Source organism: the organism of the source record quoted next, unplaced genomic scaffold (genome assembly GCF_019419815.1).
Source record: "Pyrus x bretschneideri cultivar Hongxiangsu unplaced genomic scaffold, Pyrus_bretschneideri_v1 Contig1, whole genome shotgun sequence".
Lineage (NCBI taxonomy): Eukaryota > Viridiplantae > Streptophyta > Magnoliopsida > Rosales > Rosaceae > Pyrus > Pyrus x bretschneideri.
Window position 1 is genome coordinate 4,047,197 of NW_025999390.1, and position 26,082 is coordinate 4,073,278.

At 37.0% G+C, this 26,082-nt stretch overlaps 4 protein-coding genes across 5 annotated transcripts; 1 reads left to right on the forward strand and 3 right to left on the reverse strand.

Annotated features, from left to right (window-relative positions):
- Positions 1–258: 258 nt before the first annotated feature.
- On the reverse strand, positions 259–1,771 carry LOC103951081 (probable strigolactone esterase DAD2). The gene is made up of 2 exons (XM_048580240.1): positions 1,169–1,771; positions 259–1,069 (listed from the first exon to the last, which is right to left on the reverse strand). The coding sequence occupies exons 1-2, from the start codon at positions 1,537–1,539 to the stop codon at positions 640–642; spliced, it is 801 nt and encodes a 266-aa protein (XP_048436197.1). The 5' UTR covers positions 1,540–1,771; the 3' UTR covers positions 259–639.
- Positions 1,772–15,290: 13,519 nt separating this feature from the next.
- LOC103951070 (calcium-transporting ATPase 1) lies at positions 15,291–20,852 on the forward strand. Its single transcript, XM_018648391.2, has 7 exons — positions 15,291–15,953; positions 16,783–16,837; positions 16,963–18,914; positions 19,033–19,191; positions 19,592–19,763; positions 19,864–20,162; positions 20,287–20,852. Exons 1-7 carry the CDS (start codon positions 15,780–15,782, stop codon positions 20,524–20,526), a joined length of 3,051 nt encoding a protein of 1,016 aa, XP_018503907.2. The 5' UTR covers positions 15,291–15,779; the 3' UTR covers positions 20,527–20,852.
- Positions 20,853–21,340: 488 nt separating this feature from the next.
- LOC103951054 (cyclin-D5-1-like) lies at positions 21,341–23,244 on the reverse strand. Its single transcript, XM_048580267.1, has 6 exons — positions 23,100–23,244; positions 22,591–22,842; positions 22,382–22,477; positions 22,010–22,301; positions 21,769–21,899; positions 21,341–21,654 (listed from the first exon to the last, which is right to left on the reverse strand). The coding sequence occupies exons 1-6, from the start codon at positions 23,154–23,156 to the stop codon at positions 21,604–21,606; spliced, it is 879 nt and encodes a 292-aa protein (XP_048436224.1). The 5' UTR covers positions 23,157–23,244; the 3' UTR covers positions 21,341–21,603.
- A 132-nt stretch (positions 23,245–23,376) lies between these two features.
- On the reverse strand, positions 23,377–25,316 carry LOC103951043 (cyclin-D5-1-like). 2 transcript variants are annotated; one of them, XM_009362330.3, is made up of 5 exons: positions 24,855–25,314; positions 24,651–24,737; positions 24,229–24,523; positions 24,013–24,146; positions 23,377–23,857 (listed from the first exon to the last, which is right to left on the reverse strand). In XM_009362330.3, exons 1-5 carry the CDS (start codon positions 25,146–25,148, stop codon positions 23,729–23,731), a joined length of 939 nt encoding a protein of 312 aa, XP_009360605.2. In that variant the 5' UTR covers positions 25,149–25,314; the 3' UTR covers positions 23,377–23,728. The 2 variants fall into 2 exon arrangements, with proteins under 2 accessions (XP_009360605.2, XP_048436219.1); XM_048580262.1 differs by lacking the exon at positions 24,013–24,146 and having other exon boundaries at positions 23,718–23,857; positions 24,855–25,316.
- Positions 25,317–26,082: the final 766 nt, after the last annotated feature.

Here is a 26,082-nt window from a genome sequence, read left to right on the forward strand (position 1 = left end):
ACTTATTATGTATGATTTAGATTAATCTTATTACTTATTGTACAACATTAACTGAGTTTTTTTTTTTACTATACGAAAGAGATTGGAGAAAGAAAAAAAAAAGTTTCACCTTCTCAAGAGTACAACCACTTAAGCTACAAATCTGTCGTCAGCTGTTACGCTTTGATATAGGTGTTTCATATTTCATTCGTACTTGTCATTGGTGTTGACATTATTTGCGTTAAACAATCGTATTCCTCAAAACAAAACACAATCATATATTTGGAACAAAGTGAATATATTCTTCTGAAGTTAAAAAGAAAAGTGGATATAAGCAGTCAAGTACAATTGCAGAATTAAAGCAAGATTCCAAACCAAACAAGAAAAATCGTGAAGCACAAGAAAAATGGAAGACAAAAATAAAGGATTTATTTGGGCCATTTTACAAAAGAAGGTTACGTCATCACGTGACATTCACGTGGAGATTCTTATCCTTCCTGCGGACATCACATAATCCAAAACTATTTTAGCTCCGAAAGGACTAACGTCCGTAGCTTATTAGACCACGTGTCGCCGTCTCCATCCTTATTGCTAATTTCGTCCTCTCTGGACCCCGCCTCGCAGCTACTCCTCCCCTCCTGGCCCTCCGTTGGTCCCCATCTACGACGCAAGGGCGTGGCGGAGCTTCCTAGCCAGCAGACCCGGCGCGCTCAGATGCGGCAAGTGTCCCTCCGTCTCCAGCATCACCACCGTGTTCCGCCCGCCCAGGTGGTCCCTCAGGTAGTTCGCCACTGACCCCGGTACGGACACGTCCTTCGAGGTCTGGATTATGCAGCACGGCACCCGCACCAGCCCCAAAACCCCCCTCAAATCGCTGTTGAATACGGCCCGAGACACGAAAAGCGTGATGTCCGGTCGCATGTTGAACAGGGTCCGGCTGAATTCTCGGACCACCGTCGGAACGTCGGCCCCGACGGCTAGCGGCGCGAAGCCGCTGACCCACGCCGCGTAGTTCGCCTCCATTGCAGAAAACACTTTCTCAATCTCCTCTTGCTCGAATCCTCCATGGTAATCTCCATCGTTCAAGAACCTAAAACGAAAATTAAACAATTGGGTTTTTGAATTCGGATAAAAAATTGAATCGGTGTAACTAACAATTTCTTGAGAAAATGTGTGGATTTGAACTAACCTTGGGGAAGCGCCGATGAGGACGAGCTTGGAGAAGAGTTCGGGGCGGCGGATGGAGGCGAGGATGCCGATCATGGCGGAGACGGAGTGGCCAACATAGGCGCAGCGGTTGACGCCGAGGGCGTCGAGAATGTTGAGGAGGTCGTCGACATAGGCGTCGAGGGTGGTGTAACGGCGGAAGTCGAAGTAGTCCGGGTTGACGCTGCCGGCGCAGACGAGGTCGTAGAGAATGACGCGGTAGTAGGGCGTGAAGAACTGGAGAATGCGCTGCCAGGCGGACTGGTCGGTGCCGAAGCCGTGGGCGAAGACGACGTACCTGTCGCCTGAGCCGACGACTCGGACGTTGAGAGCCTCGAGGATTGTGTTGACCATGGTTGACTGTTAATTTAGTATTTTAAAATTTTGGGGGGAGGATTAAAAGCGAAGAATTAGGTGGAGAGTGGTGAGTGGATTGGGAAGGAGTGTTGTCGTATTTATATCGGGAAGGGAGTATCAAAATCTTTGTATGGAGGGAAGAAGATTGGCAGCATTTTGTTGGTTTGGGTAAGAGTTGTGATGGAAATTGCGACAGGTTTGTCTTTGTGTGTGATGCATCTCTGCGTTTTATATGGAGGACTGACTGGTGAGTATATATGGTTTTAGGACAAAAGATTTTAATTTTATCAGGTGTGATAAGGCTTGGATTGTGATGGTTCTCTCCACTCATGTGGTAGTTGGCATTAAATATGGGGCCCATGTTGTTTTAGCTAAGCTCCTTCTTTTTCTTTTCTTTTTAATATTATAAAATTGAAGCAACGATCCTTTAATTATATAGTTCAATTGGAATTTTGGTTTCTAAACTAAAAATCTTTAGATATTGGTTTCTGAACTTGTCATAATGCAAAGCAATAATTATTTCGGCTAAATTTGTAAGAACTTATTTTCAAAACAAAGGGTTTTTTGAAGGGACAAAAAATGGATGGATGTTCTAGCGAGAATGATCATTGCTCTGCATTATAACAAGTTCAGAGATCAAGATTACCGAATTTTTATTTCAAAGACCAAAGCTCTAATTTGACTAATGTTAAGGGACCATCGCTACAATTATATATTTTTTCTTCAATGAGTTTTCTCTTGTAAAACAAAAGAAATTCTCAAGTTAGGACGAACGGATCAAGTGGTTTGTGATTGTATTGTTGAAGTCTTCAAGACACGAAACACCTCACTCTTTCAACTTTACAGTCACACTCTTTAATAGGTTTAATTAGATGATCATATAGTTTGTTCATTCCGACTTAAGAATTTCCTATATCACAAGAGAAATAGGAAAGAACAAACATGAAATGAAAAAAAACATTAAATTTAGGAAATGTGGATGGCAAATTTGAAATTACCTTGCCATGCCCAAGAAAATCTTATGTGTTACCAAGCGAGAATATTTTCTGTGTGTATCTCACTCGTCAAAATATGAGATTACACAATAAGGTGAAATCTAAATGTACACACCAAATTGTATTAATAATGATGAGTAGATAAAAAAGGTAATTACCATCTAAGTGATATGTTTAGCATGTTGTTTTGTGGATGATTTCCAAAAATATGTGTGTAGTTAAACAAAACCAAAAGCCAAAAAACAAAGCAAAGTTGTTCAGGAAACACAGAAAGAGTTCAACTTTAATCATCAACGATACGACTCTTGATCATATAGCAAAGGCATGCTTGTCTCTAGATAGCACCTTGACATGTACCAGACCTCAAACAACTAAGCCAATTGGTAGTTTTAGTTTACTTTAGTTAGGGGATTATCCTCATTCTTGACTTCTGATTAGAACTTGGCTTAATGGATAAAGGTAGTCTTTCATATGTATTTTGTTGGTCAAAAATAAAAATGAGTATAGCTGAGATAAGAATGTTTCGTTGAATGTGTGGTCACATAAGATAGGATAAGATGAAGAACGAGGATTTCATGTGAAAAGGAGGATTGGCCGCAATTGAAGATAACATGAGAGAAAACCGGTTAAGATAGTTTGTACATGTGAACCGAATACCTACTGATGCTTCGGTAGAATATGCGACTATGATACTAAGGCTTAGGTCAAAAAAGGTGTAGAGAAAGATCTTGGAAGACTTTAAAAGAGACTAAAAAAGGATATAGAGTGCTTAAAGCTAACGGAAGATTTGGCGCAAAACCGAGCGCAATAGTATTTTAAGATTCATACAGTGGACCCCACTTAGTGAAATAAAGCTTTGTAGTTGAAAACACAAATCTCAGCTCCTAAAATAATTACTGCCTTGGAAATTTTGTTGATATGTCATCAAAATTTCGTCAATAATAATACAATATCATCAATATTAGATCAATAGGCCATTGCTATTTAATTTTGGTTATTTTGACAATTAAAATTTGTAAAATCATCATTTCCGCCAATTATCCAAAGTAAGATGCATTGTTGTATGATATGTTAGTGGTTGGACTTGACACTTTTAAATTGGTACATTGCTGATCGCTTACCTATACCACGCTAGCATTTCTCTCTGGTCCAGCTTCTGGTAGCAAAAGCTATGAGAAAAATATGTCACAACTTGCAGAGAGAAACTTCATATGTTTTTCACAGGCTTTATGGCATTGGCATATATGGCGACTTCCTGATAGAGATGGCATTTGCTCATGCACTCGAAACACAAACCTATATTGAGGAATAGATTGATAAAAAATACGAAGTTTTAACGAAATATTCCCGGTACTATTCACTTTTAACGAAAAATCACATTTTTACTTTTATCTGGTACTATTCACTACACATTCATTTGTTCTTTTTCATTAAAACTAAAGTTTTTTTTTTTAACTTTTCGTTAGTTTTCCGTAAAAAATATAGGGTTAATTTGATAATTATTTTTATTTTTTATCTTCAAGAATAGTAAAATCAAGTGATATATTAATTAATAATTCATATAAAGAGAACAGAGTCTTAATTCAAGACAGTTTTAACAAAAAGCCCGCGGTACTATTCACTTTAACAAAAAACCATATTTTTACACTAAAAAAGTCAATTATGATACTATTCACTTTACCTTTTATTTTGTCCTTATTGTTAAAACTCAAAGTTTTCAAATCATTTTCATTAGTTTTCCTTTAATTCAAAGGGGTTCTATTTTTTATTTATAAAAATGGGGACTAACTACGAGGTTTACTCAATATCGAACTTTAATAATTCGAACTGTCTATTTTTTTAGTCTTCAATCGTAGATCGTTTTTGCAAAAAGTCAATTCAATCCAAACTCATTTACCAATTTAATTGTCTTGATGAAATGCCAATATTTCTTAAAATATAGTGTTCGTCAATTTTTTTGAACTCAATTAGATATCTCAAACATTTCCGATTTGGCTAATTGAAGAAATTTGTGATTCCAGCATAAAATCAATTGACAATATGGAAAGTAGCCCAATTACTTATAAGCACATACAATGTCCCTCATTTTATCAATGTTGAATTCATTCTCAACACTAATATTTTACAAAAATGATCTATAAAGTAAAGCTTAAAAAAAAAAAATCGTTGAAATTCGATGCAAAATGAGCTCTGTAACTAATCCCTATTTCTATCATGAATACAGACTATATGTGAAGGTTCTAAAGTTGTTCCAACCTAGAGAATTTGCCTGGCAAGCATTACCAAAGTTAAAGATAAGCGTTCACCAAAAAAAAAAAAAAAACAAAAAGTTAAAGGATAAGCACAGGGATGAGAGAATCGTGTGTACTTCTGTGAAGCTCACTCAACTAACAAGGATTAATCATGTGCCACGTGGCGCTTCAATTACCCTAGATCTATTGCGTAGTACAAATGCTGACAGCTTAAGTGACGTACGTGCACCAATGCATGATGACGACGATGCATCGGTGGAGAACTCCTGGGTGTGGAACACATTAACTAAATTCTGGACTAGATTGAAGGGGAAGATGTGCAACGGCCCCATACGTACTGAAGTGTCTGAAGCTAGCCAGGCAAATATTATGATGTCTCGGTACAACAATATAATGTTATTTGTAAGTTTTCTTTATGCATAACATTAGATTATTGGATAATTACGTCACGTAACAATGAATCTTTCCATGCAAGTTGCTTTTTAGTGTTCTTGGTGACCACGTAGATTATAAACATGGTGTAATTCAATCAACGTACATTATGGATATCACTAAGAGTCTTCCAACTCATCTTAGAAATGCGAATAATGATTTCACACGTTTATTTTCATGAGATACTGTAGATAGTACTAGAACTCTCAATTCTATCCTCCTCCTATATGGATGAGATTGTACTGAGTCTCACGAGTCATCAAAAGCAAGGGCAGAGTCCAAGAAGAATGGATGATGAATTGGTTTGATGTAGGCTATATAGGGCTGGCTAGAGAAGAATATGATTCAATGGGGGTAGCCTTCAACATAAAGGAAATATATATGGTAATATACAATGGAATGAGAAATATGGTCCATCTTTTTCTTGTTGCCGCATCCAACACTCGATATAATTGGCTACAAAATTGACATTCTACATTACATTTCCAATATTTGGCAAAGATATTTCCAAGAAAAAAAAAATAAACCTCTCTCTCTCTCCTTTCTCTCGCTACTACTATTTCTAGCTAGTACTAAAAGTGTCAGCTGTGTGATAATTGCTATTCATTTGCATATATAAATGTTAGAGAGTTTTAACGAAAAGTTCACGGTACTGTTTATTTTAATGAAAAATCATATTTTTACACTAAAAAATCAATCATGATACTATTCACTTTACCCTTTATTTTGTCCTTATCATTAAAACTCAAAGTTTTCAAGCCATTTTCATTAGTTTTCCTTAAATGTTAATATATATAGTAAATATTGGAAATGTTCCTTGCAAGTTAGTACCCGTTAACATCGAAATGGCGTGTAACTTGTTAAACAAGAATACCTTCTTATTTGAAAATTTCATAGGGTCCAAAGTCCTATATTTATAGAGAACTTTAACGAAAAGTTTCCGGTCTTGTTTATTTTAACAAAAAATCATATTTTTACACTAAAATGTCAATTATGATACTATTCATTTTACCTTTTATTTTATCGTTATCGTAAAATTTAAAGTTTTCAAATCCTTTTCTTTAATTTTCATATAATTTTTATGTGCAAAAATATTTATCTGCATAGTTGAAATAAAGTACAATAAAATTAAGTGAGAAATGAAAGGACTGATAACTATGGGACTAAAGAGAAAGTAGGTGACATCCATTGATTGGATGACAGCATGTGAGCTCCTAGAAAGTTTTGCAGGTAGAACTGTATAAAAATTTGGGTCCCCCGCCTCTTCGATACTAGACAATGACATTGTAAATGTTGGGAAGAGAGATTAATGGAAGGGGAGAAGGGAGTTACAGGACAAGAATTGTCTGTTTTCCTATTTTTGGTGTTCTTTCGTACTTTTTTTGTTTATGTGATCACGGTTATACCATATTAATATTTTATATTACTATTTATTTTTGTTTTATTATCTTTATAAAAAAATATATAAAATATTGGCGTAGCTTAACTGTGACCACATAAAACAGAAGGACTCAGAAGGGTACGGAAAATGGGAGGGCAGACAATCCTTGTCTAAGAGTTATATATACGGTTAGAATTCAAAGATACATGTTTTATATATATTTTGCAGAGTTCATTATGTAATGTGTTGTTATCCCAACTACTAAGATATTTATTTGCAATAAAGAGAATAAAAGAACATAGTTCTATAAAAAATACTAAATTTAATCCAACAATTATATAATTTCGGATTTGAATAACTTTTTATAGATAATTTTTTACGTAAAACATAAAAAATAAACGATTAGATCGTTGAAATACATTACAAAGTAATTTTCATAAAAACATATATTATAATATGTGTCAAAAGTGTGCGTTCTAATCCAAACTCTCATATATATATATATATATGTGTGTGTGTGTGTGTGTGTGTGTGTGTGTGTGGATGTATGTACTAGTTGTACGTGGAATAGGTCAAGTTTCTTGGCTTGAAATTGGTGGCGATGAGTCATAAGGCTTATCATCTTATCTAATTTACTTTTGGGGCCTTTAATTCTTTACTTTTCTCTACTTTATTATATCTAGCATCTTCCTCGAATTCTTGACTTGTCAATGGCTAATTAGAATGGGATACCCTATGCAAGCACATGCAATTTACTTATTAACACCGTAACCCGAAATATAAGGGCGTTGTTATTTACACATTTATTTTTTAAATTGTTTGTACATTTCTGTCAATTCTTAATCGTTAGATCAAATAAATTAAAAAAACAAAAAAAAAAATTAACAAATAATGTATAAATAGTACTGTTCAAATATAAGCTCGTCACTCACCCACAATTATCACCAGCTATACTTTTCCTATATTCAAACCGAACGTAGGAATTTTGATTCTCTTTCCCACTAATTTGGCTTTAATACATGTCATCACATGAACACCAATAGCCACGTTCCCTCATCAATAATTCACGAGTGGAAAGTAGTGTCCTTAATTATTATTGATCTGAAATATTACAAAAGAGGATTTATGTTTATGTATATTTTTTACTTGTTTAAGTAAATGAACCTAGTTTCTTTCATTGATTCCATGTCAACTAAAAAAGGGTGGTTTGGATAATCCTTATATATATATATATGATTAGCTAGGAGAATTACTTGGAGCGATTTTGGACGTAATCATTGTTAGAACCATGTATCATAAACTCCATTTCTACTTTACTAGCTTTTCTTCCATTTGCATGGACCAACTTCATTCCACTTTTCTAGAGATTTTTTAATGTGTCGGAAACACGGTCCGATACAACAAGTCTCATAATATAAGTGGTTGAATGCTTGAAAAAAATAATTTCTAAAACTATTTATATTATGACACTTGATTTACCGGATCATGTTCCAGACACACTAAAAATTTCTTCCATTTTTCAATCTCAACCCTCCAAACATTTATTGACAAATTTTGTGTACACTAAACTCTTGTCGAGTGATATATTTTTTCTTCCAAATGTACAACATAGGTGAACGAAAAATTTGATGCCCAATATTTTCACATTAAAAAATATATATACAAATATATTAATTTGAATGAAATAATGATATTACGTGTAAAGGTATAATAAAAAATGGGTAACATATATTAAGATAGAGAAGTCTTAATCAGATTAGTTTTCTCAAAGCACGCGTGCATATGACTCATTGCCTCCCACTGATCTAATGGTTTCCCATGCTAGGATGCGACTTTGTGTCTTGCATTTGCATCTTGGGTTTTCATCACTTTGATTAGATTTGACGTACTTGGATAGGCAACAACGTCCTATTTACACAATTTAGAATATTACATGGTCGTGAAGATCATCATGCATCTACTCCAAAAGGCTAGGTAGCATCGGTCATATAGCGTTATTAATTTTACTTGTTATAGTTTACATGCGTAAAAGCAAAGTTTATACTTCAGATTATAACAAGTTGTATATAATTTATATAATTGATTGATATCAAGTGGTGAGATTACAGTCTCACAAACAAAATTGATTGCATGCCCTAATTTCTATTCGTAATTCTCACGCTCATTTTTCTACTGCATCACTCAACTTTTTTTCCTTAGACGTACTATTGAATAAGTTAAAGAAGAACTAATGAACAAAAATAAGAAGAATGGTACACAAAAAATATTTCACACAAACACTGTTAAAGATAAGAATTGACAAAAAGAAGGATGAGTGTTACATACACTTCTTCATGTACAAGGCTATACTTATCGTAGACGAGTGGATTTTTAATTTTATTATCAATTATCAATTAGTTTTAAGTCGAATTAGATACACAGAGTCGTATTTAGGATCATGCACGTGTAGGACTTTTGTTACTCTCATGATTTCACTTTTGCTATATTCTATGTCAAATATGCACTTTCATGATCAAACGAGGATGACCTTCTCGTGCATGCATGACGCATGTCACCTATTTAGCAGTCGAATTTCAAATCAAAATATAAAAATTAAAGACATGGTATAAAGTTTGAATGATTTTAGGGTTGTTGAGTGATCACATTTTAGCACATAGGTAAAATCTTTCAATCTAACGGATTATCAAGATTAGATTATGGTCTGTCTGCACGCGTGCATTGGAAACATATGTACGTCCACACATTTTTGGATATGTAATTGTGAGATTGTGGGGTTTCCACGTTGTTGTCTGCTTAGTGTTTTTATTACTGTTCTATCTATTTCGTGACGATTTCATCTCAAGTATATAACCATAATATACGGGTGTCTCAAATAAAATTATATATCTTTTTGTATAATTTTAAAATTTGAAAAATGGGGCTGTGGGCCTTGAGGTAGAATTTTGAAACCCATGAAATGAGAGTCCACAGGTATTCAACTCTCTTTTATTTTGGGCCTCAATTGAAAATTACCATTTCGTTGGCCCATTTTTGTACTTCACTTTATCGTTGTGTTTTCATGTGGGGAACCAAGGGAGAGGAATCGAGTAGTAGAAGGCGGTGATTCCGGCTAAGAGGCCACCGGAGATGTTACCCAAGAAGGGGGTAGCGGTGTTGATAAATACCATTCCGGTGTAAACAAAATTTCCTTTGAGCTAAATGCCAAACTGATCTTCGTGTTTTTACCATGTTCACAAATTTAGTAAGCGTATTAAGACTATTTCGTAGATGTAGTTCATTAAAGCCTATGTTCTAAACTTTCACCCATGGTGCAAACTTTGGGACTCACTATAAAAACGCTTTTACTAGTGCACAACAAAACTACACAATTAACCTGCACAATTGAATATAAACCGTTAGATCAATTGATCTAAAGGTTTTTATTCAAATTTTCATATTAATTTTGTCGTGCATTGGATTAAAATATTAATATTAAGATGACTAATGGATAAAGTGGGAGATGCACAAAAGTTTGGACACCAAGCCCAGTTAAGTAACATTTGGGCTGTGGCCTCTATTTGAAATTGGGCTTTTTATCCATAACTGTGAAATTCGAAGGGCACGTGGCTGCACGACAGTGATTTCAAAAGGCGTGAGGGGGCCACCCAGTGAGTGGAATTTCCACCACCACTTTTGTTGTTTTCTACTTTATTCCTAATTTTTAATGCCGGCTAGATAACAGTAAGATGAAAAAAATGTTTAGAGCATTTCTTATGTTATTCTTAACCCATGGACCCCATTTTAATTTGAAAAATGCTATCAAGACTGCTTCAAAATGAAAATTTTATAGACTCTTTGTCATTTCGTCGTTTAACATCAATTTTCGTGTTAATATTATAAAATATTATTTCAAAAGCATAAGCTGTCAGATGATTATAAAGAGCCTCATTTTTTTAAAAATTCCCTTAATATATGGATGGGTGGGTGTGATGAGCTTTTGAAAATAGAATTGTTCAATCCATTGATTCTTTTCTTTACAATAAATGGATGGGAAGATGATATTTAGTACTAAAGTCTATTAGTATTTGTCTTAATTTGTAAATGAGAGGTCTTAAGGTCATCTATTGTGAATTACAAGATATATATCAAATTATTAAGAGAAACTCATTATGTGGCTACGCGCAAATCTCCCACTTCTTATTTAAATATATTGATGTATAAAGAAAAAAAATTAATAAGAAGACACGAGGTGATAAATCACAAAGAGGAGTTGCAAACTACAATCGATTGAAAAATGTGAGTTTCAACTTCAAGTTGCATGCGTGACTTTAACCGAAATTCAAGGATCATCTTTAATTTGGATAAATTGTTTTGAAAACATTATGAAGAAAATGTTCCTTACAAAATTCGATTCACATTTTAAACCATATAAATGACCTCAAACTTAATTATAAAAAATAGAAAATACTGTTATAATATAAGTGACCAAACTTGCCTATCAATTTTACCTAGAAATATCAAAAGAAATAGGGAGTTTTAACGAAACACTTCAAGTACTGTTCACTTTTAATGAAAAATCACATTTTTACATTTCTCTGATACTATTTACTACACATTCATTTGTCATTTTTCATTAAAACTAATTTTTTTTAAGATTTTTTTGTTAGTTTTCCTACCTCTAGCATGCTTTCCAGGAAGTTGTGATTGTATGTCCCAACCTCACCCATGTGATCTCCCTCTCGACCCGTACAACCAATCTCACTTATACTGCTTACCAATTACAAACGAGGGTAAAAGGGTAATATCCTCCTTTATTATAACATGGAAAGCAAGGCAGAAAATTATGGCGAAGCGGAAGTTGCTCATTATATGCATAAACGGTTATTGGGGTCGAATGGGCTTATGGCGTTGAAGTTAGACATTAGTAAGGCATATGATCGCTTGTAGTGGAAGTTCTTTGAGACTATGATGTATCACATGGGTTTCTCTTCGACATGGATCCATATGGTTATGTTATGTGTTTCCACAGTCTCGTACTCTTTCAAATTGAATGGCGACCCGGTAGGGTATGTGCATCCAGGAAGAAGAATTCGATAAGGGGATCCTCTTTCCCCCTATTTATTTGTTAATTGTGCCGAGGGTTTCTCGGCTCTCCTTACAAAGGCATAATCCGTTGGGGAACTGCAAGCTATCAAGGTGTGTTGCCCAGTCCCAAGTATTCACCACTTGTTCTTTACAGATGATAGCTTTATTTTCACTCGGGATACGCTTATGGAGTGCCAGAATATTAAGAAGGTATTGTGTATCTATAAAATTGCTTTGGGACAAGCAACGGATTTTGAAAAGAGTTACATTTCGTTTAGTACCAATCTCACGACTTATGACAAGTAATTACTTGCTGATTGTCTTGGTGTGAGGAGAGTGGAGTTTCATGATAAGTATTTGGGTTTACCTGTGTTTATCAAGAAGTCGAAGAAGGAAAATTTTTTGTATGTGAAAAATCGGCTTTGGAACAAAACTACAGAGTTGGCGTGGTGATTTATTGAGTAGCGCGGGACGAGAATTGCCAATGAAAACGGTGGCACAAGCCTTGCCTATGTATTCTATGCAATGTTTTCTTCTTCTCAAATCCTTTTGCGAAGAATTAAACATGATGATTGCTAAATTTTGGTGGAGTGGTGACCTTGGCAAACGGAAAATCCATTGGCTTAATTGGCGCCAATTGTGTAAGCCTAAACACGAGGGAGGTCTTGGCTTCAGGGATCTTTATGCTTTTAATCTTACCTTACTGTCAAAACAAGCATGGCGATTTATTCAACAACCACTCTCTTGCCTTTCATGTCTTAAAAGCCCGCTATTTTCCTACAACCGACTGTCTGAGTGCTCGGGTGAATGCCAATGGATCGTATGTTTGGAGAAGTATTGCGGCTTCACGGTCGGTGCTACAAAAAGGGCTTCGATGGCAGCTGGGAGATGGGAAGAGTATCAGAATTTGGCAAGACAATTGGTTGCCGAGATATTCCTTTTTTCGAGTCTTGAGTCCACCGCCGGAGTACTAGGATGCTGAGGCCATGGTAGATAATCTCATCATTGCAGGCTTGAGACGGTGGGATTTTGAGTTGTTGTATCAGTTATTTTCCCAGGAGGAAGTGGAGCAAATGGTCAGCTTTCCCCTCAGTATGCGTTCGGTTGAGTATCGACGCATTTGGCATTATGAACGCAATGAGAAGTTATCAGTCCGAAGTGCCTACCATGTGGCACGAGGTATCATTTCTTCAGCTGGGGATGGTGCAAATGCTTCCCCTTCTTCGATTAGTACTGGTGGCCAAAAATTATGGAAGAGGTTATGGAATGCTTGTGTTCCGGGGAAGGTAAAGATTCGTGCATGGCGTGCATGTTTGGATTCTCTTCCCAGAAGATCGAACCTTGCGAAGAGGCAAGTGGTGGTGAATAATTTATGTGGGTTTTGTGGTTCACACGGCGAGTCGACATAACACGTACTAAGAGATTGCAGCATGGCGAAGGTGGTCTGGTTTGGGGGTATGGGTATTCGGTTTGAGAATGGCAGCGCTCAACAATTTTTGCAATGGTTATTACACATTGCTTTGCACTCTCCATCCTCGGCTTTTGACTTGTGTTTGATGATCTTATGGCTGCTGTGGAAGAACATAAATGAGGCTTTATGGAATGGAAGGTAAATCGTCCCCCCTCCAGAAGTGGAAGAAACCTGACGTAAATTGGGTCAAATGTAATTTTGACGGGGCGTGGATTCAACAAGGATTACGGGGTGGTTTCGGTGTAATTCTTCGAGATCACTCGTGTTGGGGGGGGGGGGGGGGTGGGGTTGGGTGGGGGTGTGGGTGGGGTGGGTGTGCGGGTTCATCGCTGCTGTTGTCGGTCTAATTGGAAAGACAAGTTCTGCTTTCCACGCTGAGCTCTTTGCTGCCTGTCAAGCTATTTTGTTGGCCCAGTCTTATTGCATAGTTGGTATGAATGTAGTTTTCGAAGAACATTCAAGTTTGGTGATGGCTGCCATGGGTAAGGATGAAGATTGCTCACCTTTGGGTCCTATTATCAACGACCTTTTCGTTTTTTACTCAAGCCCTTGCCTCAGCCGGTGTTACACCATGTACAGCGAGAAAGCAACTTGGCTACGCATCGCCTTGATTGGGTGGGAATTGATAGTAATCAACAATTTGTGTGGTTTGAAGAACCTCTTGATTTGCTTAGGGATATTTTGTTTGAAAGCAACTCGGTTACGCATCGCCTTGATCGAGTGGGAAATGATAGTAATCAACAGTTTGTGTGGTTTGAAGAACCTTTTAATTTGTTTAGGGATATTTTGTTTGAAGATGCGTTATAATTTGCCTATGTATTGTCATTTGAAGATATGTTGTCTTGTTGTGCGGGATATTCTTTTTTCTTCGATCAGGTTGAAAACCCCTTTAAAATTTTATCGAAACTCATTATGCACACTATTCTTAATTTGTACGTTTTCAGATTTGTTTAACAAATATCGAACTTCCCAAAAAAAAAAAAAAAAAAAAAAAACCATAAACAGTAACTTTCCCAAAACACACAAAAACAGAAAAAGTTACAAGCAAAATACTAATGGCCCCGGCTCTGCTTACACGCTGAGTTGTCATCACTCATTCGTTTCCAAGTCCCTATCAAACGAAACCCACGCTCCCATAGCCAAAACCTGCGAATGAAGTTTCACTAACCAATCACACGGCATTTAAAATTCTTTGAAATTATTTTTGTCATCACTCCTAAATAATGGTCCCACATGACGGAGATGTTCACTACTCTCAAGTTAGATAACGAGGATGGTGAACAAAAATATATCCGATTTTCTTTTGAAAATACTCACTCTTCCTTAAAAATTATAAATTAATTAAATTACAAATCATTTTATCATATACAAGTGTACAACAAACAAACGACCATGCATAAGCTTCCAGTGGGAATTCAGTCCCCACTTATTCCTCCCTACTTATTAGTTTACTTAAAGAATACTTCTATCCTCACATTATTTTCGTCTTTCACATATTTTGTTAAATTTTAGCTATTGATTTTCTTCAATTTCTTCAATTAGGTAATTGAAAATTGACAAAAATAGATGAGAAATAAAGATAATTAAAAGGATAAATGATTAATTTTTAAGATAAAAATACGTTAACAAAGTAGTGCAACCCATGTAATGGATCCAAGTTCTCTGAGTTTTTAATTTTCTTCCAAACACAAGCTAAGATATTAAGTTCCTGAAATTTCCCAAATTTACCACTCTCTCTCTCTCTCCTAAACTAGGCAACTCTACCACGTGGCAAAGATATCTTTGTTTAATATATTTAACTACTCTATTACGCTCATTCTCCAACTATGATAAATATTTAAATGAAATGGATAAATAATTGCATGGCATCTCTTTTTTAATAATGATAATATTAGCAAGACTAAAATTTTAAATTAAATTATAGTAATAGAAAATTAAAATTCATGAAAGAATTGGATAATAATTGTATAGTATTTTTGTTAAATAATACGTTACTAATAAAATATAAGATATTTTAATATACAAGTAATAATTTAACATTTACAACATTAATTTAAAAGTTTAACCTTTCTAACATTATTTTTCAATAATATAGTGTTATGTAAATTTTAATTCGCATATCAACGAGCTAACGAATTGAAATACGATGTAAACGGTTTCATGTAAGCAGTCTTCCTCAATTACTACCACTCCACAGCATAATGGTCGTTGAAACGCTAAAACGTTTCGTCCAAAAAATTGAGCGGAGATGCTGAATCGTTTGAGGCGAGAGCGCTGCACGGTACAGAGAGTCAACGCTCAATCTCTCTCCGTCTTCGGCTTTCCGCCAACCGCCATAGACAAAAGCTGCAAGAACAGTAAGAGAGAGAGAGAGAGAGAGAGATTTGAAAGAGAAGAACAAGTCAAATTCTGTAGGGGTCAAATCCGGTCTTATTCTTCTCTTTGACGGCTCAAAATTATTGCACATCAGAGAGAAAAAGCCGAAAAGAAAAAGCGATTCCAGGTGCCGTTGGTAGAAGGCACTTTTGGTTCAGCTTGCGTTTGAATCTTTGCTGGTGAGCTTGAATGAGTAAAGGCTAGGGTCGTCTTTGTGTGTATCAAGGCTAGGTGTTTCTTGTTTGCGGTGAAGCTGCGAAGGTGAGATGGAGAACTATTTGAACGAGAACTTTGATGTGAAGGCGAAGAACTCGTCGGAGGAGGCGCTTGAGAGATGGAGGAAGCTCTGTGGATTTGTGAAGAATAGGAAACGGAGGTTCAGATTCACTGCTAATCTCTCCAAGCGGTTTGAGGCCGAGGCCATTCGACGCTCCAATCAGGTATAAATCGGCTTCTCTTTTTGTTTTTGTGTTTTTTTCTCTCTTTTTTCTTATGTCCTGTTTGGTTGCTGAGAAAATTTTCATTTTTAGAAATTTGTAGTGTTTTTTTTGTTGTTGTTAGTTGCCGTTGATCCTAGTGCTACAATAGATCTAATCTTATAATTTGGACAGTTAATCTGTAATTATAATTAATTAGTGTTCCTTTCCAGCGTTCTTGTGGATTTACATTTTAGCTGGTTTACATGCTTTAACAAGTGTAACGTATATAGAAAGTTGGGGCAGATGCTGAGGAAATGCTTTAAATGCCAGGAAAATCACATCTCCGTATTCGAAAATATTTCGATGATAGGTTTACCTAAGGGAGGGAAAAATTCTGGACTCATTGTTGTCTGAAATTTGAGATTGCTTGTTTCTGGTGCATGGTGAATTAGCCATGCTGTTCGCAGATCCATTGCAGCTTGAAATTGCCATTTTGTGTTGTCTCATCTTGCGGAATATCGAAAAGAAAACCCCGACCAAGTACATGCTTGTAACTGGGTTTGATTAATGGGATATGGAATGTAATACTACGATAATGCGTAAAAGGATTTAACAGCTTTCTGAACCATGTATGGTGAACCGTAGTTGCTGTTCTATGGAATTAAGGTCTACCGTCTACCTTAAACAGAAATTGGGCAGATATACGTTGTACTTAATGGGGGTCGAAACTAGTAAACGTTTATATTCATGAGCATACTTTATGTAGAAAATATATCTTTTGATGTCTTATAAAAGAAAAGTTTTATTTCTTACTGCGTTGTCCTTTGTTCTTCTTCGGTGGAAATAACAGGAGAAGTTTAGAGTTGCAGTTTTGGTTTCACAAGCTGCACTTCAGTTTATCCATGGTTAGAATCTTAACGTACTCAGTCCTGAAGTTGGTTATACAGACGCTATAACTTTCGTAAATTTAAAAACAATATTTCTATCTTTTTTATGTGTTTATTTGGTGTTCAACCTTCAATGTGTGCAGGCTTAAGTTTGCCCAGTGATTATACTGTACCTGAGGAAGTCAAAGCTGCGGGTTTTCAAATTTGTGCTGATGAGGTTGGATCGATTGTTGAAGGCCGTGATGTGAAAAAGCTGAAAAGTCATGGTGGTGTGGAGACTATCACAGACAAGCTTGGAACATCAAGTATCAATGGAATTTCTACTTCTGAGAAAATGCTGCATAAGAGAAAAGAAATATATGGAGTTAATAAATTCGCTGAAAAACCATCCCATGGATTTCTTGTTTATGTGTGGGAAGCCCTTCAAGACACTACCCTCATGATACTTGCATTTTGTGCCTTTGTATCTTTGCTTGTTGGGATAATGACAGAAGGTTGGCCAAAGGGTGCCCACGATGGACTTGGAATTGTTGCGAGCATTTTGCTTGTTGTATTTGTCACTGCAACTAGTGATTATAAACAATCCCTGCAGTTCAAGGACTTGGAGAAGGAGAAGAAAAAAATTACGGTTCAGGTTACTAGAGATGGATTCAGACAGAAGCTGTCCATATATGAACTACTTCCTGGTGACATTGTTCATCTTTCTATTGGAGATCTGGTCCCAGCTGATGGACTTTTTGTTTCTGGGTTTTCTGTGCTGATAAATGAATCCAGTTTAACTGGTGAGAGTGAACCGGTTAAAGTCAATTCTACTAATCCTTTTCTCCTGTCTGGAACTAAAGTTCAAGATGGATCATGCAAGATGCTTGTAACTACTGTTGGAATGAGAACCCAGTGGGGTAAACTGATGACTACTCTCACTGAAGGAGGAGATGATGAAACCCCCTTGCAGGTCAAACTAAATGGTGTGGCAACCATCATTGGGAAAATAGGCCTGTTTTTTGCTGTTGTGACATTTTCTGTGTTGGTTCAAGGATTGTTCAGCCGCAAGCTTCAAGAAGGATCCCACTTGATCTGGTCTGGAGATGACGCATTGGCAATCTTGGAATATTTTGCTATAGCTGTTACAATTGTAGTTGTTGCTGTTCCAGAAGGTTTGCCTTTGGCTGTGACATTGAGTCTTGCTTTTGCCATGAAGAAGATGATGAACGATAAGGCACTAGTCAGGCATTTGGCCGCTTGTGAGACAATGGGATCAGCCACAACTATCTGCAGTGACAAGACTGGGACACTAACGACTAACCACATGACTGTTGTGAAAGCTTGCATTTGTGGGAAAATCAGAGATGTGGGAACCTCTGAGGAAGCTTCTAACTTGGCCTCTATAGTTCCTGGCTCCGGTTTGAGACTCATACTTCAATCTATTTTTAACAACACTGGAGGAGAAGTAGTTAAAAACAAAGATGGCAAGATTGAGTTACTTGGAACACCCACTGAGACTGCTATTTTGGAATTTGGGATGTTGCTTGGCGGTGATTGCAAGGCAGAACGGGAAGCATCAAAAGTTGTTAAAATTGAGCCCTTCAATTCTCATAAGAAGCGAATGGGTGTTGTTCTAGAGCTTCCTGAAGGTGGCTTCCGGGTGCACTCTAAAGGTGCTTCTGAGATAATATTAGCTGCATGTGACAAATTCATGGGTCCAGATGGTGAGGTTGTTCCCCTCGATAAAGCATCCATTGATCTTTTGAGTGGCATCATTCAACGTTTTGCTAGTGAAGCACTTAGAACTCTCTGCCTTGCATACATGGAGGTTGGCAATGAGTTCTCAGCTGAAAGTCCTATTCCCGCCTCAGGGTACACTTGTATAGGCATTGTGGGTATCAAAGATCCAGTTCGTCCTGGTGTCAAGGAGTCCGTTGCAATTTGTAGGTCTGCTGGTATTACAGTCAGAATGGTTACCGGAGACAACATAAACACTGCAAAAGCAATTGCAAGAGAATGTGGAATTTTGACCGATGGGGGTTTGGCAATTGAAGGCCCAGAATTTCGTGAGAAGAGTGAGGAGGAATTACAAAAAATTATTCCAGAACTTCAGGTACAGTTTCTTATTTTTCTGGAAAGACACTAATACGGAAACATGTAATCAAAATTTCAAAAATACCGCCAGTGAGCTGTTACAGAAACATGTAGTTAATTTATTATCATGTGATCAGGTTATGGCTCGATCTTCACCAATGGATAAGCATACCCTTGTAAGACACCTAAGGACCACTTTTCAAGAAGTTGTGGCCGTGACAGGTGATGGTACAAACGATGCTCCAGCACTTCATGAAGCTGATATAGGGCTTGCAATGGGCATTGCTGGAACTGAGGTATTTACCATGATGTTGCTCCTTTTTGTGTCTTAATAAAAGTCTCTCTCTCGCTTTCTCAAATCATAAAGTCACACATTTTCACAGATGATTTTCCTTTTTTATAGATATAACATGCTAAAGACAGACAACTCTTTTACTTCTTAGGTAGTTTTTAGAGAAAAGTTCCATCACTATTTTGATTGATGAGCTTATTACTAAACTGAGGTATCAGAAGACTGCAAAAAGGTTGGGTTGGAAAGTGGTGGTGGTGGTAAGAGACTAAATCATATTAGTTTAAATATGGATAATACAAGAAAGAAGTGATTCGTTTGCCCAAGGACAGGTCGTTTGCTCTCTTCTTCTCATGTGTTGAACCTTTTTGATATTAAGATGATTAAGCGTGTGCTAATCATCTCAGGTAGCAAAAGAAAGTGCTGATGTGATAATTCTGGATGATAACTTCTCTACAATTGTGACTGTCGCCAAATGGGGACGTTCAGTGTACTTGAACATACAGAAATTTGTTCAGTTCCAGTTAACGGTTAATGTGGTTGCACTTATTGTCAACTTTTCTTCTGCCTGTTTAACCGGTAAGCACACTGACATTTTCTTTCTTATTTAAGTTTCTTTTTTCTTTCTCATGACAATATTGTGGCTCACTTTTTGGTTTGGGGTTGATAACGCACATAGGAAATACACCGCTTACTGCTGTACAGCTTCTCTGGGTCAACATGATCATGGACACTCTGGGAGCCCTTGCATTAGCCACTGAGCCGCCTAATGATGATTTGATGAAGAGAACACCAGTTGGCAGGACGGGAAACTTCATCACTAATGTGATGTGGAGGAATATCCTCGGGCAGTCTCTGTATCAGTTTCTGATATTATGGTTTCTACAGACCAGAGGAAAAGAGGCTTTTCAGCTCGTTGGCCCAGACTCTGATTTGATCTTGAACACCCTTATCTTCAACTCATTTGTGTTTTGTCAGGTAATTATGAATTATCGGGGGATTGATTTACTCATATTGCGTTAGTTCATGAATCGGAGTATTAGAAACAGTAAAATTCGAATTCAGGAAATGACTACTCACCCTCGTACGCTGTTTCCTTCAGGTTTTCAATGAGATCAGCTCGAGGGAAATGGAGAAGATAAACGTCTTCAAAGGCATAACGCAGAACTACGTTTTCGTGTCTGTCCTCTCTGCCACTGTTATCTTTCAAATCATAATCATTGAGTTCCTGGGTACATTCGCAAGCACATATCCTCTAAGTTTGAAGCAATGGTTTGTTAGCGTTGCGCTTGGGTTCCTTGGCATGCCGGTGTCAGCAGCTCTGAAATTCATCCCCGCGTAAGCGAGACAGGAGATCGACTGGGAACTTGAATATGTACTTCTGCGCTTGCCTACAGATGGAGGTTTTGTTATGGCATCATTTCAAAGATCATTCTTTCGATTCTGTAAAGTCGAACAGCTAGCAAATTCATGGCTAAATGACATACTCTCCTGCTTATGGAAAGATGTCAGTGAACAGAGGCGTCACGTGATATAGTGATATTACTGTTAGAATATACTCCCGTTACGTACAAAATTCCCGAGTGAAAATGACATCATATGAAGATATTTGTATTCGATCTAAATTTCAGAGTTTGATTAATTTGAAAAGGAACCATTAATTTTTTATTTTATTTTTAATAAAAAGGAGATCAGCGGATGATTTCGTCGGTAGTCCATCCTTCCAGAGGCCGGAAAGACTCAAAGGCATTTTAGCCTCTTCTTGACCATCACCGTACAATTCATCCGTGGCAAGAATCGAACTTAGGATATGCTGAGTGAATGTGGATCTGGAACTCATTCCCAACCACTGGACCACCTAGTCGTGATTTAAAAGTAACCATTAATTAACTTTGTCAAAATATGATTAGCATAGAAAGGAACCGGTTCTCCTCCAGATCCAATAAAACTGAGCTAGCAGGCGATCCGGACTGTTGAAATTTGATCCAAAGGTAACAAAGAGGGGATCCTCTAAAAGTTATAATAATTGTAACCGTTTGATCAAATTTCAACGACCTAGATCGCCTGCTCAATATATATGGATACGAAGGGGATCCGGTTCCACATAGAAAAACCTATTGATGTCTTGGTTTTGCATGACACCTCAGCTCTACACAGCCAACCAACCTAAATGCTTATAAGGAAGAACATAGTAGGGCCCGCCTAGAAAAGCATACCCCAAACATTCAAACAAATCAGATCTTTACAAAACTCTCTTGAATTTTGATGGCCAACATGCAACACAAACGCATCAAATCTCACCAAGGCACCTCATCTCCTCTTTCCTGTTTACTATTTACTATTTATCAACAGAATCACTTCTCTGCTGTAACTGAAGAATTTTCTACAACATTTACTGCACCTTTTGGGTTGTTTACTTTCAACCACCTAACCGCTCCTGCATTTGATGGTACAAGAAAAACACAGCGTCCTGCAACACAAAGGCCAACAAGTCCAAGATTAATCAACCCATTAAGCAAAATCCAGTCTTTAATCCATTTGATTAACCAACTAATGAGATTAATTAACGAACCAAAAAACTCACAGTTTCCAAAAAATTCAAATCAGGAACCGATATCCTGACATTCAATGATTCATTAGTTAAATTCTGATCCAATGCCAGTAAGGTGGCGGCAGCTGCTACAGCGGACGGCCGATGATGCATTAAATTGATCTCTAACGTTCAAGAACAAACTTAATTAATTCGTAATGACCATCTAAATCAACCAACAAAAACAAATTAATTGATTAAGTGATCAATTAATTCATGTAAATAACAGAAATACCTGTCATTACAGAACGGAGGTGTGCTGCAATCTGAAATTTCACATCTGGTGGAAAATCTTGCCATAACTTGGAGACCAAGTAATCGAGAAACGCGAAGGGTGTGATTATATCCATGTCCCATCCTAATGCTGTCAACACCCTATGCGCCTTTTGTACAATAGATCCCGCTGCAAAGAAGTAATCTCCGTCTTCGTGTTGTGACAGCTGTGGGAGCATCATCCTCTCCTTCCATGCCGCCAACGATAGGCAGGCCACCGAAAGCAATCTAATTTCCGGTCTTTCTTCTACAATCTGCAGAAAAAAGAAAAATTAATCAATTCATTAATACTAATAAAATTTCTAATCAAATTAAAATGTAATCAAAATCTTACAGGCAAGGCGATGGACGTCAGAGAAATGAACCGATCGATGTATGTAACGGACAAATATACTACTGTTGAGGATTGAAACCCAAATGCTGCTGTTTTCTGAATTTCAAGAAACACCAGATTAAACTCCCGACTGAAACTTCACAAACGTTAGTTCAAATGGATCGAAATTTCGAAAACAGGAAATGGGGTTTTGGAGTTTTGAGACTAACGTTGAGAGTCCATGTGATGGATTCTGATCGAACTTCCAAAACCCAGTTGGGAATGATCAAAGCTTCATCTCTCTGGAACCCGAATTCGATCTCTATGTGGATTAAGTTGTTGATGCCGTCGTCTGGGTTTTCAACTGGCACCTCATCGATCAAAAATTCAGGATTTTCTTGGCAAGAAAGGTCCGGCGATAAAGGATCATCGTCATTGCCACCGTCCATTGTTTCTTTATTGGCAAGAAAGCTCTGGAAAAGCTAGTAGAAATGGAATAAAATGATATGAACTCAGTGAGTCAACCCAGTACTGAAGCCAAAGATTTGGAGAGAGAAAATGGTTGACCAGCAAAGACTGAATAGGATTGAATATGTTTATGGTGAAAGTGAATGCAGAGACGTGAAACCGTTTTGAAAGTTAACAGATTTAACAGAATTGGGGTTTCTAATTTAGGAATATCAGTGTTTGTATATCAATATATTAACTTGTATATAGAGAGGAGTGTTAGATTTAGTACCACAAGCACAAATGCTAGGTGTTTGGGCATAAGCTCGTGTGCGATTGATCCTAGCATTTCTCATATTAATTTGCTGCATTGTTTTCCCGAGAGCATATTTTGCTTCGACATCTCAGATTAACCGTCAGTTTCGCCGGCTTCAAGTATTCAACCTTCCTTGAAAATGCCCAAACGATACTGGAACTATATGTGTGTTTCCGAATTTCAGCGTAGATGGTACTTATACAGCTCTTTTTCTTTGTGCAAATTTGAAATGTGTGTTAATTTCTACTAGGTGTGGTTGGATTTCCATGTACTAGATTTTATTTATACAACTCGGTTTATCTGTACTCGATTTGATTTTTGTGTTAAACAAAGAAAATCTTAGGGGCAAACAACTGGATTACGGACCCCTTGACCATTCAACCGCACATACAGTACAAGGCATCCTCCTCCGTATGTAAGTCTCTCCCACCCCCTTGTGTTTGCTGCCCTAGCGAGCGTCCGAACTTAAGATTCTTTCCTCAAAGCAACTCCACTCCACTATGGAAATTTCTACACCAGAACAGAATTACTCTAATGTAATCTGATCTAGCTGAAAATTCTCTACAGCATCCATCCATGGGGCACGAATCAAACTGCGTCAGCGATCAAGTGGTTTTTACAGACTTCTCTGCAGGAACTGAAGAATTATCTACAACATTTACTGGGATCAATCGGTCCTTCAGACTCTTCAGCTCCTTTTCCTGCATTCGATTGTAGCAGAAAATCACAGCTTCCTGTAACACAAAGGCCAAAAACCCGAAGATCGATCAAACCCATCAATCAAAATTCAATCTTTAGCCTACATAAAAGGCCAGCAAGTCCCAACATTTAACCTACTTGAACATCAACTAATTAATGATAAAATGGCTAAAAAAAAAAAAAAACTCACAGTTTCCAAAAATTTCAATTCTGATACAGAGTTTATCTTTAATTCCAATGCTTCTTTTGTTAGTTTCTGATCCAATGCCATCAAAGTGGCCGCGGCTGCTACAGCGGACGGTCGTTGATGCATTGAATTGAACTCTACATTAACATTAAAACGTAATTAACTAACCATCTAAATCAACTCACAGTTAACTAAGTGATCAAACAGAAATAGAAATACCTGTGATTATGGAAAGGAGGAGGCCTGCAATCTTGGATTTTACATGAGATAGAGATTCTTGGCACAACTTGGAGACGAAGTAATCGATAAACGAGAAGGGTGTAATCATATTCATCTTCCATTCTAGTGCTCCCAACACCGTAAGCTCCATTCTCTGAATCAGTTTTACTTCAAAAAGGTGAGGATTTTCGACTTCGTACTGTGACAGTGATGGAATGTTCTGCTCCTCCATCTTTGCAGCCAGAGATAGACACGCCACTGAAAGTAATCTAACCACAGCTTCTTTATTATTAACCTGCAAACACATGAACTGCGTCTTGTTACACAGTTGCGATTTAAAACACCGAATGGAATACAAATTTACAAAACACATTGGCATTATCGTTTGGACAAAGCCCGAAAAGGCGAAAACTAAATCTTACGGGGATTTGTCTCAGGGAAATGAACCGATCAAAGTATGTCATGCACAAATATGCTGTTCTGGGATGAAATCCAAGAGCCCTTCTTCTCTGAAATCCGAGAAACACCAATGACAGGAACACAATCAAATTCCCATTCGAAACAACTTTTTGGATCGAAACTTGGAAAACAAGAAATTGTGTTTTTGAGATTAGATAGAGACTAACTTGGAGAACCCATGTGATGGATTCCAATCGAGCGTTCAAAACCCAAATGGGAATCACCAAATCTTCGTCTTTCTCGTACCCAAATTCGATCTCTCTGAGAATTAAGTTCTGCAAGTGGTCTTCTTCCAGTGCAAAGCCGTCACAATAGTTGTTGAGATTGGGGATTAGTTTGTCTTCTCCACAATCTCCGTTGAAGAAAAAGCTGTCACTTTCTCGGCAAGAAAGGTCCGGCGATAAAGGATCACCGTTTTCGTCTCTTTTTCTCTTTATAATCTTTCTATCTGTTTGCCGCATTTCCACCAAGAAAATCTAATGGGAACAGAGTCGGATAATATAATCCCAGGACTACTGAATTTGGAGTGAGAACAAATGGTTGACCAGCAAGACTGGAGAGGTTGAGATGGAGACGAAATGGGGCAGTTTAGCAATAATGTGACACCGTACGTTTTAACGGTTGCAGATTCAACGGAAATGTGAAATGGGAGTTGTTATGGATGAATATCGGTTTGTCCAGAGCCTATAGGAACTTGGCATAGGGTTTGTTTGGATGTAGTTTTTAAAATGGCTGAAAGCGCTTTTAGAAAAAATGTTTTTGGGTTCAAAAGCACTTAAAGTGTTTTTTGCAAGAAACACCAGTTATGTACTTCTTCTAGAAAGCACTTTAAGTGTTTTTTCAGGATTTACTTACATTTTTACTAAAAATTGGTTCTAAAAACATTTCACCAAAAACACTTTTAATTATTTTAAAATCACATCCAAACGAGCACATATACTTATAATTAGAAGCACTTTTATGTGACGTATTTAAAATAAAATATGATACATTTGAACGAACATGTCGTTGATTTTACAAGAATACTATTTGACGGTATTTAAAAGTAATCAATTGCACATTGTCATGTATTTGAACTTTTATAAATTGGAGTGAGTATTAGCTTTGGTACAGTGTCATTCCCGGTACAGCCTTAGTGTTATACCCATTTTGTAGAAGTCCTTGTATCTAACTCCCATAATATTATAATTATTATTAGTTACGAAAGAATTCTTAGTATGTTATGATATATCTTATTTTTTGGAGCATAAATTATCTTCCTAGTTTTACCATTTGTGTTTTTCTTTTAAGACAAAAGGCATGTCATATATATAAAGGAAAACTAATGAAAATGACTTGAAAATTATAAGTTTTAATGATAATAACAAAATAAAGGGTAAAGTGAATAGTAATAAG

Bases quoted from the DNA above. Each gene is read 5' to 3' on its own strand.
- LOC103951054 (XM_048580267.1), bottom strand. From the start codon at position 23,156: ATGCTAGGATCAATCGCACACGAGCTTATGCCCAAACACCTAGCATTT. The intron at 22,478-22,590 runs GTTAGTCTCAAA...CTTGAAATTCAG, and splicing joins CCATCACATGGACTCTCAAC to AAAACAGCAGCATTTGGGTT. The intron at 21,655-21,768 runs GTGAGTTTTTTG...TTTGTGTTGCAG, and splicing joins ATTTGAATTTTTTGGAAACT to GACGCTGTGTTTTTCTTGTA.
- LOC103951070 (XM_018648391.2), top strand. From the start codon at position 15,780: ATGGAGAACTATTTGAACGAGAACTTTGATGTGAAGGCGAAGAACTCG. The intron at 19,192-19,591 runs GTATTTACCATG...TAATCATCTCAG, and splicing joins TGGGCATTGCTGGAACTGAG to GTAGCAAAAGAAAGTGCTGA. The intron at 19,764-19,863 runs GTAAGCACACTG...TAACGCACATAG, and splicing joins TTCTTCTGCCTGTTTAACCG to GAAATACACCGCTTACTGCT.
- LOC103951043 (XM_009362330.3), bottom strand. From the start codon at position 25,148: ATGCGGCAAACAGATAGAAAGATTATAAAGAGAAAAAGAGACGAAAAC. The intron at 24,147-24,228 runs GTATTTCTATTT...ATGTTAATGTAG, and splicing joins CCTCCTTTCCATAATCACAG to AGTTCAATTCAATGCATCAA. The intron at 23,858-24,012 runs GTGAGTTTTTTT...TTTGTGTTACAG, and splicing joins AATTGAAATTTTTGGAAACT to GAAGCTGTGATTTTCTGCTA.
- LOC103951081 (XM_048580240.1), bottom strand. From the start codon at position 1,539: ATGGTCAACACAATCCTCGAGGCTCTCAACGTCCGAGTCGTCGGCTCA. The intron at 1,070-1,168 runs GTTAGTTCAAAT...TTTTCGTTTTAG, and splicing joins CTCATCGGCGCTTCCCCAAG to GTTCTTGAACGATGGAGATT.